General features: G+C 42.1%; 1 protein-coding gene across 2 annotated transcripts in view; it reads right to left on the bottom strand.

The window, feature by feature from the left end:
* Window positions 1–16,944, bottom strand: part of efna2a (ephrin-A2a) — a 71,523-nt gene that overhangs the window by 2,603 nt on the left and 51,976 nt on the right. For both annotated transcript variants that reach the window (XM_046862143.1, XM_046862144.1), the window contains one exon: window positions 8,535–8,827. In XM_046862143.1, the coding sequence (XP_046718099.1) occupies window positions 8,535–8,827 (293 nt within the window). The remainder of the gene's footprint in view (window positions 1–8,534; window positions 8,828–16,944) is intronic.

The following is a 16,944-nucleotide window of genomic DNA, read 5'->3' as shown; positions in this document are numbered from 1 at the left end:
CCAGCAGCACGTTCCAGTACCAGAACATCACCAAAACACTTTATATTACACCATGCTGCTGAGTGCAGCACTCTGATTGGTCAGAAACTGGTGATTAGATCTCTGACAGTAATGTGTTACTGATACGTGATGGTTTCTATCCTAAAAGTTGGTTACAGGGATGTAAACAGCAAACACCACTGATAATAATCACGTCTTCTTGTAAGATGATTTTGTATGATGTAGAAAAAAGTCTCCAGTTTCAGTGCTTTGCAACACAGTTTTCTTTAGGACAGAGGAGTTTACAGGAACATTTCAAACCTTCAGAACCAATCATTTCTTGGAAATGGATAGATGAAGAGCAGTGAGGGCTTCCTATGAGCCGCAGTCCAGATGGAACTGTATGGTGTTGGGAGTGTGGAATGGTTGTCGTGGTGGTTCAGGATTAATTTCACTTTCTGGATTCTTCACTGCTCCAAAACAACCTGAACCATTAAGCTTCCACCTGCATGTGTGAGTGTGGGGGTGAAGGAGTCTGATCACATCTTCTCTCCTGTTCTCCATATTACACTTTCTTCCACTCATTTACTGTTTTTATATATATATATATATATATATATATATATATATATATATATATATATATATATTCATATATATATATATATATATATATATATATATATATATATATATATATATATATATACAGTGAGGAAAATAAGTATTTGAACACCCTGCTATTTTGCAAGTTCTCCCACTTAGAAATCATGGAGGGGTCTGAAATTGTCATCGTAGGTGCATGTCCACTGTGAGAGACATAATCTAAAAAAAAAAATCCAGAAATCACAATGTATGATTTTTTAAACTATTTATTTGTATGATACAGCTGCAAATAAGTATTTGAACACCTGTCTATCAGCTAGAATTCTGACCCTCAAAGACCTGTTAGTCTGCCTTTAAAATCTCCACCTCCACTACATTTATTATCCTAAATTAGATGCACCTGTTTGAGGTCGTTAGCTGCATAAAGACACCTGTCCACCCCATACAATCAGTAAGAATCCAACTACTAACATGGCCAAGACCAAAGAGCTGTCCAAAGACACTAGAGACAAAATTGTACACCTCCACAAGGCTGGAAAGGGCTACGGGAAATTGTCAAGCAGCTTGGTGAAAAAGGTCCACTGTTGGAGCAATCATTAGAAAATGGAAGAAGCTAAACATGACTGTCAATCTCTCTCGGACTGGGGCTCCATGCAAGATCTCACCTCGTGGGGTCTCAATGATCCTAAGGAAGGTGAGAAATCAGCCCAGAACTACACGGGAGGAGCTGGTCAATGACCTGAAAAGAGCTGGGACCACCGCTTCCAAGGTTACTGTTGGTAATACACTAAGACGCCATGGTTTGAAATCATGCATGGCACGGAAGGTTCCCCTGCTTAAACCAGCACATGTCCAGGCACGTCTTAAGTTTGCCAATGACCATTTGGATGATCCAGAGGAGTCATGGGAGAAAGTCATGTGGTCAGATGAGACCAAAATAGAACTTTTGGGTCATAATTCCACTAAACGTGTTTGGAGGAAGAAGAATGATGAGTACCATCCCAAGAACACCATCCCTACTGTGAAGCATGGGGTGGTAGCATCATGCTTTGGGGTGTTTTTCTGCACATGGGACAGGGCGACTGCACTGTATTAAGGAGAGGATGACCGGGGCCATGTATTGCGAGATTTTGGGAACAACCTCCTTCCCTCAGTTAGAGCATTGAAGATGGGTCGAGGCTGGGTCTTCCAACATGACAATGACCAAGCACACAGCCAGGATAACCAAGGAGTGGCTCTGTAAGAAGCATATCAAGGTTCTGGCATGGCCTAGCCAGTCTCCAGACCTAAACCCAATAGAGAATCTTTGGAGGAGCTCAAACTCCGTGTTTCTCAGCGACAGGCCAGAAACCTGACTGATCTAGAGAAGATCTGTGTGGAGGAGGCCAAAATCCCTCCTGCAGTGTGTGCAAACCTGGTGAAAACTACAGGAAACGTTTGACCTCTGTAATTGCAAACAAAGTCTACTGTACCAAATATTAACATTGACTTTCTCAGGTGTTCAAATACTTATTTGCAGCTGTATCATACAAATAAATAGTTAAAAATCATACATTGTGATTTCTGGATTTTTTTTTAGATTATGTCTCTCACAGTGGACATGCACCTACGATGACAATTTCAGACCCTCCATGATTTCTAAGTGGGAGAACTTGCAAAATAGCAGGGTGTTCAAATACTTATTTTCCTCACTGTATATGTGTGTGTGTGTGTGTGTGTGTGTGTGTGTGTGTGTGTATAAATAATGAATGACGATAGTGAAGACAGTACAAATGTATGAATATGAGTATGAATGGCAGTGGAAAAGAGGATTTTTTTTTTTCTTTTTCTTTCTTTCATCTAAAGTTTTAAACATTTATTTATTTCCTTCTGTTGAACAGTTACATTTCTTTTATTTTCACACTTTCTCACATTTTTCTTTTTTTTATCCTGTTGCTCAGTTTCTCCATTTTTTATTTTCCTTTCCTGATCCCTCTCTCCTGATCCTCCTCTCACTTATCCCTCTCTCCTCCATTCTTAACTCTTATATCGTTCTCTTCTTTACCCCTTTCTCCTCCATCCTCCTCTCTCCTTCATCTGCTATGTTTCTCCATCTGCTATGTTTCTCCTCCATCCTCCAGCTTTCTCCCCCATCCTCCAGCTTTCTCCTCCATCCTCCTCTCTCCTATTCAGTAGTGATGTGTTTCATGTAAATATAAATGTTTCATGTGTGTGTTTTGTTGTTAATGTGTAAAACAGCAGCTGACTAAACAAAATCTCCTGCCAAATATCTTCATCCTCATCATCATTCTCCTCCTCCTCCTCCTCCTCCTCCTCACAGCGTGGTGTATTCAGCACCAGTGGGTCCAAATAAAGGAGAAAATGGTTATTACTATAAATGACTCTGAGTCGATACTCGGACGTGAGCGGAATGACAGAGCGAAATGCGAAAGACGATCAGATCCGATCCCACTCTTTTTTCCTTCTGTTGTAAAAAAGAAGTGCATGATGGGATGTTTTAAATGACAGCAGCCAGGCTCGAGAAGGTCAGAGCAATTTGGCCCAGATGGAACAAATATTAGAGTCTTATTGTTGATCTGATTGTGAAGAGGTCAGACGTTCTCACGGGTGTGAAGTGATTTCCTCCGGAGAGTCTGACTGCAGGGACGGACCATAAATCAGACAAACAATCAGACACACGTCACCATAAAAAATACTCAAGTGTTTCCTCTTTTACTGTTTTAAACACAAACAGTACAGAAGTCGAGATGGTGCTTATCTAATGTGTGGGTTGCTATTAGACCCGACATCAGCAAGTAAAAAGTGAATTGGATTTAAAGGGAAACAGATTGGATATCAGATCTGTAGATTTGAAATGTAATATATTTGTGGAAACAGGAAGCTCTGAGATACGAGATCTGAGCTTCTCCTGTTAGAATTCGAGTTTGATACTTTTTTTTAACTTCATATTTATTACATTTATGGAGATTCAGTGTGGGAGAGTGGGCGGAGTTCCAAAGATTATGTGCATTGTGATGTAATATAGTGGCATAGTTCCAAAGATTATGTGCATTACGATGTAATATAGTGTGCGGAGTCTCAAAGATTGTGTGCGTTATGATGTCAGTGGTGGGTGGTCAGGGTCAGCAAATCTTTCTCTGCTGGCCTAAATACTTTCAGAATCTATCTTGAATCTACTCTCTTCTGATAAGGTAGGATTCTAACTTTGTTTATCTATTTAACTCAGTTGATTCTAGAGTGTTGGTCTGTGCTTATTGTTTCTTTAAGGTGATTAATCAAGGGTATTTTCAGTCTCAGACCGGTATCACTTCTCTCCTTTCTTTCAAAATCTCTGGAACACACTGTTTTTAACCAACTGTCTGTCTGTCTCTCACAGAACAACCTCATGTGTTTGGGTTCAAAACAGCACATTCCACAGAGACGGCCCTTTTGGCTGTTTCTAAAAAAAAACTGCATGCTGCTCGATCAGCCAAGCTGTCATCTGTACTTATCTTTCTGGACCTTTCAACAGCATTTGACACAGTCAACCACAAGACTCTTTTGTCAACCCTCAAGAGCCTTGGTATCCACAGAACAGCATGGGAATGGTTTGCTTCCTACCTGGAAGGTCGCTCATACCAGGTAACATGGAGGGGATCCACATCTGCCCCCTGCAGACTCACCACTGGTGTCCCACAAGGCTTGGTACTTGGTCCCCTCCTTTTCTCCCTCTATACCCACTCCATTGGTGAAGTCATATCCTCACATGGGTTTTCTTACCACTGCTATGCAGATGACACTCAACTGATCTTTTCTTTCCCTCCATCAGATACCACAGCTTCCGCTCCGATCTCGGCATGCTTGTCAGGCATATCTTCATGGATGAGTGCTCACCATCTAAAATTCAACCCCAGCAAAACAGAACTGCTGGTCATCCCAGGTGATTCATCTCCAGGTCAAGATCTCCAAATAACACTTCATGACTCTCTGCTCTCCCCTTCAGCCACTGCTCGTAACCTTGGGGTAACTATAGACAATAACCTGTCCTTCTTCCCACATGTCACTAATGTTGCTCGTTCTTGTCGATTTCTTCTCTATAACATCCGAAGGATTCGACCATTTCTGTCCACACAGGCTGCCCAGGTGCTTGTTCAGTCTCTTGTCATTTCAAGACTGAACTACTGCAACTCTCTGCTGGCAGGTCTTCCTCTAAACGCTATTCGTCCACTGCAAATGATCCACAACGCAGCTGCACGGCTTGTGTTCATCTGCCCAAGTTCTCCCACATCACCCCACTGCTGCTCCTCCACTGGCTTCCAGTAGCTGCACGTATCAGATTCAAAACCCTGATGTTCGCCTACAAGGTTAAAAATGGATCAGCGCTATCTTTCCTCAGTGACCTGATCACATCTCGCACTGCACCACGCTGTCTGAGATCCTCCAGCACTGCTCCACTGGTACCACCTTCTCTCAGAATGAGAGGTAAGTACACTTCAAGGCTCTTCTCTGTTCTGGCGGTGGAGGTGGTGGAATGAACTTCCCCTAGATGTCCATACAGCAGAGTCCCTGACTACCTTCAAGCGACGACTGAAGACCTACCTCTTCCTGAAACACTTAAATGAGCACTTTTCAAGTTTGTAGAAATCAAGAGTTATATTTATATTAAGTTTGTAATTTTGTGTACAGTGTAGATTTATTAATTACTAGAGACTCAAAGCACTTTTGTACGTCGATCTGGATAAGGGCGTCTGCTAAATGCTGTAAATGTAAATGTAAATGAAAATGTAAGCTCTGATCTACATTTACAACCTAAATTCTAATATTTGTTTCATAAAATTTTATTAATTTATTCCATCAGTTTCTTCTCTTCATGTGGTAGTGTTTCTCTCGGCTGCACTGCTTCAGTACGTGTATGTGGATGTTAGATTTTTTGTCCAATCAGATTTCAGTCTCTATGTGCTGCCATGTGAATCTAATCTACACAGAGCCTTCAGAATCAGTACTGCTGGACTTTTACCATAGAGAATATTACCAACAGCTCTGTTTCTTCAATCAGATTTCAGATTCTCCTCACAGGGCAGCTCGCTTGTTCTCCACTTCCAGACCAGTGAATACGAGCGGTACCACTGGATTACAGCCTCTGGGGGGCGCTGCACATTATGAGTCTGCATCTCTGGTGAGTAGGTTGTATGTTATTTACATTTTTAATGTTTTTGTCATGTTATTAGACAAATATTGATTGTGAACTGCTCCAGATGTTGTAGGTGCACAGTTGTGGTTGTAGTGTAGAGGTTTGGAGTGTAACTGGGTTTGTTGCTTTAGTAAAATGGTTTTCACCTCAATATGTGAAATGTCTCTCTGTAATGCCACGTTATGTTGTGGTTTTTGTATTTTATTGATGGTTTCTATAATCGTGATGTGATAGTGGTGTATTAAGATGTGGATTAAGTGGAGTATGTCATCACTAAAGGCCCAGGTACCAAATACACGGCCCGCCAGTGTATGATGTGATATAGTGAGTGAAGTTTAATTGCTCATCTGTGTTAGGAGAAGTGTTGGGCAGTAACGCGTTACTAGTAACGTGTTACCGGTAATGCGTTACTTTTAACAGTAACTAATACTGTAACGCGTTACTTTTAAAAATAAAGTAACTCCGTTACCGTATGGTGCGTTACCCATTACTTGTTTAAATGAATGAATTTGGGCTGAAGTGTAGACTACAGTCTGACCTGTTTACAGCAGAGACGCGCTGTAGGATTGGTGGATGAACCACTGTAAACATGAAGACGCACTGTGGGCGTGTCTTTGTTTATTCAGGTCTGTGCGGCAGTAATGGCGAGTCGAGGCGAGAGCAAGACGAGTTTCTCAAAGTGGAAATATGATCATTATTTCACTTTAGTTGAGTATAAAGACAAAAACTTTTTAGTCAAATGTAAGCTGTGTCTTTCTGGTTCGAAGCTCGTATCTACTGCGATAAACAGCAACTCCAATCTGTTGAAGCTCCTCCAGGAACTCCATGCCTGAGGAGCTAGAAGCTATCGCTAACCCGGTGTTCTGTTCTACATTGTTGATAGTTTTCATACTTCAGCTGTGAAAGGAACATGTTTAAGAGCTCACTTTAGTGTTTGATTGTGAATCTATTATTCAGCTTGTTTTGTTCTTTATTTCAGAAATCCTTGTGATATGTTCAGTTTGTGCTGCTCTGACTTTAATAAAATAGTGTTTAAAAATGACTCTGTGTTTAAATCAGTTTTGTGTTTGTAGACCATAAACGCATAAAAGGGGATTAATGGAAAAATAAAAAGTTACTTTTAACAGTAACACATTACTTTTTGGTGTAAATAATCAACAAAGTAACTGAGTTACTTTTTGAATGAAGTAACGAGTAACTGTAACTAGTTACTATTTTTTACGAGCACAACACTGAAATTGCAATTTTTTTTCAATCTATTTAAAATTTGCTTTAATCAGACTAATCAAATCTTTCAGTACTTTTCTAGGGAAATGTAAAAACACGTTTTTTTTAATTCTCCACTGGAGAATAAAAAAAAGCTGTTAAAGATCCAGATTTTCTGGCTGCTGACCCGAGAAAGCTCCTGCATCCATCTCCGTCTTTGTTTCTTATTCAGGCGTTTAATGACACACTTCTTGCATCAGATTGTGACCTTGAGGAGCTTGAGTTGCTTCGATGAAACTGCAACCTGAATTTTAAAAGACTGGAGCATGCCAGAGTGACACTAGAGAGATACAGGAGAGATATCAGAGAGATACTGGAAAGATACTGGAGAGATACTGGAGAGAAACAGGAGAGATACTGAAGAGATAGAGGAGAGATACTGGACAGAAAGAGGAGAGATAATATAGAGATAATAAAGATATACAGGAGAGATACAGGAGAGATAGAGGAAAGATAAAAAAGAGATACAGGAGAGATACTGTAGCGATAGAGGAGAGATACTGTAGAGATAGAGGAGAGATACTGGAGAGATAGATAAGAGACAAAGGAAAGATAGAGGAGAGATACAGGGAGATAGAGAAGAGATACAGAAGAAATACAGGGAGATACTGGAGAGATAGAGGAGAGATACTGGAGAGATAAAGGAAAGATGGAGGAGAAATACAGGAGAGATACTAGAGAAATACTGAGAGATACAGAAGAGATAAAGGAAAGATACAGGAGATATAGAGAAGAGATAATAAAGACATACTGCAAAGATACTGGAGAAATACTGGAGATACAGGAGAGATACAAGAGATAGAGGAAATATAGAATAGAGATACAGGAGAGATGCTGGAGAGATACAGGAGAGATATAGGAAACATAGAGGAGAGATACAGGAAAGATAGAGGAGAGATAGAGGAGAGGTACAGGAGAGATAGAGGAAAGACAGGAGAGATACAGGAGAGATACTGGAGATATAGAGGAGAGATACTGGAGACATAAAGAAGAGAAACAGGAGAGATACAGGGGAGATAGAGGAGCCATAGAGAAGAGATACAGGGGAGATAGGGGAGAGATAGAGTAGAGATATTGAAAGAGATATATGGGAGATACTAGAGAGATACAGGAGAGAAAGAGGAAAGACAGATACAGATACAGTTGAGATACTGGAGAGATAGAGGAGAGACTTGCTAACACCCTTGTAGCTGAATAGATCTACACAAAATCTAGTAGAACATCTTCCCAGAAGAGTGGAGCTAATTATAACAGCACATGGGGACTGAATGTGGAATGAGATGTTCAAAAAGAGGCACATAGCAATCTAATGGTCAGGTGTCTGCAAACTTTTGATATCCTCTGAGAGGTTCTGAAACAGAATGTGCAGTGGAGTCGTGTATCTGGAGCTCTGATATGATGAACAGGGAATGGAATTAATCTAAAATATCAAACATTGTATATTTTATGCTACATTGACTTAGTGCCGACAGAAAGTAGTTGAGATCACTGATGTCAGCATCAGGACACTTACAGATGTAGTAGTACTCGTGTCCGGGCCGAAACTCGAAGCCGAGTGAGAATGGCGTGAAAAGCTGAAACTTTTCAGAGAAGCGCAGCGGCCCGTCAACGTTCTGCGGCCTGTTGCACTCCCAGCGTTTAAAACCCCTCATGCGATGTTCGCAGGTGGCGTAGCCTTCGTGGTTGACCATAAACAGGATGTAGCGCTCCATCCGGCTGGACGGCTGTGGGTCCTCGTAGTATGGACAATACACGTCCAGGTAGTCATTGATGTTGACAGCGACGGTGTATTCTCCGTGCCAGAACCTGTGCAGAGAATGTGAAGGTGAGCTAAGGCCTCTCCACAGGAACGTGCAGCAAGAGTCATACTGCTCTATTTGAATGTGTTTCAGACGCCTTACATCATCCACACAGCTGTAATTGGGGGCGGCGCAGAGGAGAGTGGTATAACATAGAGGGACATAGAGTAGTAGTAGTGGGGTATAACAAAGATGGGTATAGAGTTGTGGGGTATAACGGAGGGGGGCATAGTGAAGTGGGGTATAACAGAGAGGGGTATAGAGTAGTGGGGTATAAAGGAGAGGGCTATAATGGGGGGGGGGCATAGAGGAGATGTATAATGGAGTGGGGCATTTTGGAGTTGGGCAGTAAAACATTTTGCCCAACCCAGTGGATTCCTAAACAAGGAAATCATGTTGAAGAGCAGGTCTTAGAACCAGATCATAAATCAGAGGACTAACACACTGCATACTCCATGCTGAGGGACGAATCCGAGGCAGAATACACAGCACAGTACAGTGTTTACCCCTGGAGTGTAACAGCCCACAAAACAGGGGTAGAATCAATTCAACTACAACTAGAATCTATACCCAACATCCCACAGTCCCATTTACAGGTCGATTTAATATTCAGGAGAAAATGTATGTTTTCATTTATACTATAGCAGCTATAACCTGGAGTTCTCATGTATCATATATCAGTATATTATGTTGCCCTGTAACAAGGAAGCTGTTACTATGGAAACCAATATGGAGCAAATCAAAAACCTGTTTGTGATAGAGACAGGGTCCATGGAACTGTTATACACAAATAACACACACCTTCTGACCAATCAGAGACAAGTATGTGATATACGATGATGTAATATGTAAAAGGTGACAAAATGTTATAACTTCAGAATCAGAATTAGGATCAGGTTTATTTGCCAGATGTGTTCACACATGTTTCCACACACGCAAGGAATTTGGTTCCAGCTGTTGGTGACTCAAAGTACACCAACAGCTAACAATAACACAAACTGTTTTGTGGACTGTTCTGATGATGCAGCACTTATAGATATGAAGCAGGGAATATCATTATAGTAAGTTGTTAATGAAGCTGAAACTGTTCCTGTGTCTGGCAGTTTTGGTGAACAGAGTTATGTAGCACCTGCCAGAAGGAAGGAGCTGAAAGATGTTGTGTACAGGGTGCGGAGGGTGAGTAGTAATTTTTCCTGCCCGGTTTCTGGTTCTTATGTGGTACAAGTCCTGGAGAGTGGGCAGAGGAGCACCAATGATTTTTCTGCTGTTTTAACGGTTTTCTGCAGTCTGTTTCTGTCCAGTTTTGTTGCTGCTCCAAACCAGATGGTGATTGATGATCACAGGACAGATTCAATGACTGCAGTGTAGAACTGCACCAACAGCTCCTGTGGCAGACTGTACTTCCTTAATTGGTGTAGAAAATACATCCTCTGCTGGGCCTTTTTCAGAATCGAGGTAATGTTGGACTTCCTTTTCATGGCTTGGGAAATGGTAGTGCCCAGAAACTTGAAGGTCTCCACAGATGACACAGGGCTGTTGGATATTGTAAGGGGGAGTAGTGTTGAGGGGTGTTTCCTAAAGTCCACTATCATCTCCACAGTTTTAAGTGTGTTTAGCTCTACGTTGTTCTGACTGCACAATAACACCAGCCGCTTCACCTCCTGCTGATATGCAGACTCGGTGCAGTCCAATGAGCATTGTATCATCTGCAAAATTCAGGAGTTTACAGTTTTGTCACTGGATGTGCAGTCGGAGTTCCCCAAGGCTGCCATATGCATCCTTAAGAATGGTGTAGCAGTGATCCAGTGTGTTCTTTTTTCTTGTGGGAAAATTAATATGCTGTCTGTATTTTGGAAGTTCAAGTGTTAGTTTTGCTCTGCTAAAGTCTCCAAGGATTATAAATAGCGAATCCGGGTGTTTTTGCTCCATATTTGGTTTGCCAGGTTTTGCAGTGCATCACTCATGTTGGCCTGCGGTGAATAAAACGGTTTACACTTTATGAACAGTGATTCCAAGTTTGGGCTGCACTGTGACATCTGTACACCAATGTTCGTTGATGTAGAAGCTTTTATTTTACCCGATATCTCCGCTACGCAATCCGCTCGATGTAATCTGAAGCCAGAGAGAAGAAATCCGCTGTCTGGGATTGTGACTGAGCCAAGTTTGTGTTAAACAGAGAGCAGTGGATCCTGCAAAGTCTTTGTTCCGTTAAAAAGACGTTTGTAAAAATTCCGTAAAGTTATCTCCAAGTGCAGTCTCCAAAACCAATTCTATGATTTAACAGGCTCTCACAAGGACTGTCCAAGAAAAGGAAGATCAAGAGCTACCTCTGCTGCAGAGGATACATTTATTAGAATTTCCAGCCTCAGAAACAACTCATTTACATAAATGCTTCACAAAGTTCAAGTGTTAAACATATTTCCAACTTCCACTGTCCAGAGAAGACTGTGTGAGTCAGGACTTCATGGTCAAATTGCGGCAAAAAAAAATTACGTCTGAAGAACAACAAGCAGAAGAGACTTACTTAGACCAAGAAACACCAGGAACATTATAACAGTGGAAAACTATCCTTTGGTCTGAAGAGTGTAAATGTGAGATGTTTGGTTCTAAGCATTGTGTCTTTGTTAGACGTACAGAGGGTGGACGGACGGTTCCTGAATGTGTGGCTTCCACTATGAAGCATGGCTGAGCAGGTGCCATGGTGTGAAGGGGCTTTGCTGGTGACATTGTTGGCGATTTAGTCAGAATTGAGCAGACACTTAACCAACATGATGACTACAGCATTCTGCAGCAACATGCAGCCGTCCATCTGGTTTACACTTAGTGGGAGCATCTTTTCTTTCCCAACAGAACAACGACACCTCTAGTTTCTGTAAGAGATATTTGTTCAAAAGGAGAGTGATGGAGTGATACATCAGATGATGTTGCCTCCATAATCATCACATCTAAATCCAGGTGAGATGGTTCATTTTCTTTTTTTAAATTGCGCTTTAACAATAAACATTGTCTCAAAATAAATGAAGATGTTCTTTATAAGTGTAAGTTTGTCCCTGATGAACAAGACGGTGGCGACTGTGGTGAAGGAAAAACTCCCTGAGATGCAGAAGGAAAAAACCTTGAGAGGAACCACACTCAAGAGGGAACCTCATCCTCATCTGGGTGCCACTGAATGTCCATTTATTACAGATAAACGATGTTGAGGTGCAGTGATGGAGATCAGAGCAAACTGTAGTCCTGAGTCAGTGTAGCAGACTGTTGATATTAACTACAGTCCAAATCCTCAAAGCTCCTGATCTTACTCCGGAATTTCATGGATCTCCAGGATGTTGATGAGAAACATCTCCAGCTGCACAGAGTCGGTACTCTGTTTGTGTTAGTGTGTGTGTGTGTGTGTATAAAGCAGTTTGTGAACTAAGCTATACTTGGAGATGCGTATCTGATATCACAGAGATATGAAATCACACTGCAGAGCTTCACTTTATCTTCTTAAGTATGACTAGATGGTGTTTATGATGTTCCCTGGACAATGAACAGAACATTATCATGCAAGTAACACTTCAGTCTGTCTGTCTGTCTGTCTGTCTGTCTTTTTAGTAAAAAATGAGGACCCTTTTTATTTTTTGGTGAAACCATGACAACGGTGTGTTTATTTATTGTGTGTTACTGAATGGACGTGTCAGTCATGTGGAGCAGATGAACATCTCCTTTGTTCTCGCCACTTTCGGAATCATACAAAACCAGACGAGGCTGAAATCACGGATCCGATATTACTCTGTGTTTTTGGAGAGTAGTTTATTCCGCTGTTCTTTTCAGGCTGAGAATACGCCTCCACCTCTCCCTCACTCTCTCCATCTCTCCCTTTCTCTCCCACTCTGCATAATCATGACCCAGATACAGGCGTATGGAGTGAGAGCGCAAGCCGTTTTCTCTCGCTGTCGCTTTCTCTTCGTCTCCTTTTGTGTTTCAGAACACGACGCTGCAGCACAGCTGTGAGATGTGTCGAGAGATAAAATCAGGAATCTATTTTGTGTGTGTGTGTGTGTGGGCGTTTGTTGTGATGTTACACTCATGTCTATTTGGAATCTGAAAATACACAATAAATGAAAACGTTAGAAAGTATTTCAAAGTAGATTTCTTTACATCAGAATGATGCAGGGTTTTATTTTTGATGAGACAAAACAGAAATGATGACATCACCCTCAGATATTGTGGGTGTGGTTTAAAGAGAACTGGTGAATATTGTGGGTGTGGTTTAGAGTGAATGGGTGAATATTGTGGGTGGGGTTTAGAGTGAATTGGTGAATATTGTGGGTGTGGTTTAGAGTGAATGGGTGAATATTGTGGGTGTGGTTTAAAGAGAACTGGTGAATATTGTGGATGGGGTTTAGAGTGAATTGGTGAATATTGTGGGTGTGGTTTAGAGTGAATGGGTGAATATTGTGGGTGTGGTTCAGGAGAATTGGTGAATATTGTGGGTGGAGTTTAGAGAGAACTGGTGAATATTGTGGGTGGGGTTTAGAGTGAATTGGTGAATATCGTGGGTGTGGTTTAAAGAGAACTGGTGAATATTGTGGGTGGGGTTTAGAGTGAATTGGTAAATATTGTGGGTGTGGTTTAGGGAGAAATAGTAAATATTGTGGGTTGAGTTTAGAGAGAACTGGTGAATATTGTGGGTGGGGTTTAGAGTGAATTGGTAAATATTGTGGGTGGGGTTTAGAGTGAATTGGTGAATATTGTGGGTGGGGTTTAGAAAGAATTGGTGAAGAGAATGGGTCATTAACATCTGGCTATGTACCAACTACCTTCAAGCAAGCAAGGGTCATTCCCATCTTGAAGAAACCTGCTCTGGATCCATCAGACATCAACAACTACAGACCGGTATCACTTCTCTCCTTTCTTTCTAAATCTCTGGAACGCACTGTTTTTAACCAACTGTCTGTCTGTCTCTCACAGAACAACCTCCATGATCCGAACCAGTCTGGGTTCAAAGCGGCACATTCCACAGAGACGGCCCTTTTGGCTGTTTCTGAGAAACTGCATGCTGCTCGATCAGCCAAGCTGTCATCTGTACTTATCTTCCTGGACCTTTCAGCAGCATTTGACACAGTCAACCACAAGACACTTTTGTCAACCCTCAAGAGCCTTGGTATCTGCGGAACAGCATGGGAATGGTTTGCTTCCTACCTGGAAGGTCGCTCATACCAGGTAACATGGAGGATCCACATCTGCCCTGCAGACTCACCACTGGTGTCCCACAAGGCTCGGTACTTGGTCCCTCCTTTTCTCCTCTATACCCACTCCATTGGTGAAGTCATATCCTCACATGGGTTTTCTTATCACTGCTATGCAGATGACACTTAACTCATCTTTTCTTTCCCTCCATCAGATACCACAGCTTCCGCTCGGATCTCAGCATGCTTGTCAGACATATCTTCATAGATGAGTGCTCACCAACTAAAACTCAACCCCAGCAAAACAGAACTGCTGGTCATCCCAGGTGATTCATCTCCAGGTCAAGATCTCCAAATAACACTTCATGACTCTCTGCTCTACCCTTTAGCCACTGCTTGTAACCTTGGGGTAACTATGGACAATGAACTGTCCTTCTACCCACATGTTGCTAATGTTGCTCGTTCTTGTCGATTTCTTCTCTATAACACCCGAAGGATTCGACCATTTCTGTCCACACAGGCTGCCCAGGTGCTTGTTCAGTCTCTTGTCATTTCAAGACTTGTCTACTGCAGCTCTCTGCTGGCAGGTCTTCCCCTGAACGCTATTCGTCCACTGCAAATGATCCAAAATGCAGCGGCACGACTTGTGTTCAATCAGCCCAAGTTCTCCCACACCACTCCACTGCTGCGCTCCTTTCACTGGCTTCCAGTAGCTGCACGTATCAGATTCAAAACACTGATGCTTACCTACAAGGCCAAAAATGGACCAGCACCATCTTACCTCAGTGACCTCATCACATCTCGCACACATCTCGAGGTGGTGGAATGAACTTCCCCTAGATGTCCGTTTTATTCATTACTAAAGACTCAAAGCACATTTGTACGTCGCTCTGGATAAGAGCGTCTGATAAATGCCGCAAATGTAAATGTAAATGTAAATGTGAATATTGTGGGTGTGGTTTAGGAAAAACTGATGAATATAGTGGGTGTGGTTAAGAGAGAACCGATATTTTTTAAATAAAAAAACTGAACGATCACGTCCATAAGTATTCAGATGCTTTAATCAGTATTAGATGCTCCTTTGGCAGCAATTACAGTTTCGACTCTTTTTGGTTCTGAAGCTACTAACATATCTGGATTAGTTGATTTTCTGCCATTCTTCTGGGCAAATCCTTTCTGTCTGGAGAATATTGGATGAGGAGCATCCATGGACACTTACTTTCAGGTTTCTCCAGAGATGTTCAATAAGGTTCAGGTCAGATCTCTGGCTGGCCACTCTAGGACATTCCTAATCATCGTTCCTAATTCACTCCTGTGTTGTCTTGGCTGTGTGTTTAGGTTCTTTATCATGTAGGAAGGTGAACCTTCTGCCCAGACTGAGGCCCTGAGTGCTGTGAAACAGGTTTTTATTGAGGAGATCTCTGTACTTTACCCTATTCAGCTTTCTGACCAGTCTTTCAGCTGCTGCTGCAGCAAAAAAAACCCACAGCATGATGCTGCCTCCACCATGTTTCACTGTGGGATGGTTTTGGGCAGGTGATGAGGGGTACCTGGCTTCCTCCAGACATAACATTTATAACAGAGGCCAAATCTTAGAATCTTGTTCCTCACAGTCTGAGAGTCCTTTAGTGGGCTTGCATGGATTTTGTGCTGAGAAGTTTCAGTCAAGCCACTCGTCCATAAAGCCCAGATCAGTGTAGCCTGGCAGTGATGCATGTCCTTCTGGAACTTTGTCCATCTCCACCAGCTCTTAAAAGAGTCCTGGTTGTGCCACACTGTGCTCTTGGGAATCTTCCAGTGCAGCAGAATGTTTTTGTAGCCTTCTCCATATCTGTGGCTTACAAAAATCCTGTCTCTGAGCTCTGCAGCAGTTCCTTTGATTTCATGGCTTGGTTTGCTCTGATCTGCATTGTCAGCTGTGAGACCTTCTTTAGAGATGTGTGTGTTTTTCCAAATCATGTCTTCAATCAACTGTTCCACAGGTAGACTCCAGTCAAGGTGTAGAAACATCACAGCAACGATCAATAAAAACGGGAGGCACATGAGCTGATTTTCAAGTGTTGTTGGAAAAGGGTCTGAATACTGACCCTGGGATGCTTTCTATTTCTTTGGTTCCTCCATATTTCTCTCTCTCTCTCTCTCTCTCTCTCTCTCTCTCTCTCCACTGAATGAGTTGTACTCATAATCTGATAATCACTTATTCCCTAAACTGCAGGATTAAACACAATTCGGATTCTCGGCTGTGCTCCATTTGAAGTGTGGTTCCCTACGTACGGAGCACTTACACGCACTAAACTCCTGCCTGGCGTTATCAGTGTTAGCTTAATGAGCTGATTAGCAGTCTCTCGTCTCCTTCCAGCACTGGGGCTCGTTACTGTGTTACTCACACAGGGACTGAATCCTGTCTTCCTCTGGTTCAACAAACACTCACTCACCCAGCGTGGGAATCCCCGAGGCAGCGCTAATCACGTTAAACGTGAAATCTCCACCTTTGTGTGTGTGTGTGTGTGTGTGTGTGTGTGTGTGTGTGTGTGTGTGAAGAATCCAGAAAATTCCTCAGCTTCAGGAATCCCATTCTTGAGAAACAGGACAGGAAAAGTGATTATTTTGTTACCCGCAACTTTTTATCTCTCTGAAACTGAGGACTTCTTCTAGAAACATTATGAGGAATGTTCTTTTTTTCTTGTGTAAACTTTAACATTCTATTTTTAAACTTTTAAACACAGTAAATACAGGACTCGGGGTGTCGCGTCGCGTCCATGTGTCTCCTCTGTCCTGACAATCTGATATGATATGAGTTATTATTAAAGTCAGGGGTGGGGCAGAGTGGAGAGGGGTGGGGTGGGATGGGGTGGCCCCAGGGGATGGTTTTGAGAATGAAAGATGTTTTCTAGCATTATGAGTTTTTGATGTTTGGGCGTTAAGCTCGAGGGAAAAGCAGTCAGAGAGGTGA

This window comes from Silurus meridionalis, chromosome 12 (assembly GCF_014805685.1).
Source record: "Silurus meridionalis isolate SWU-2019-XX chromosome 12, ASM1480568v1, whole genome shotgun sequence".
Classification (NCBI taxonomy): domain Eukaryota; kingdom Metazoa; phylum Chordata; class Actinopteri; order Siluriformes; family Siluridae; genus Silurus; species Silurus meridionalis.
The sequence above is the reverse complement of the archived record's forward strand: the minus strand, read 5'-3'. Positions and strand labels throughout refer to the sequence as shown.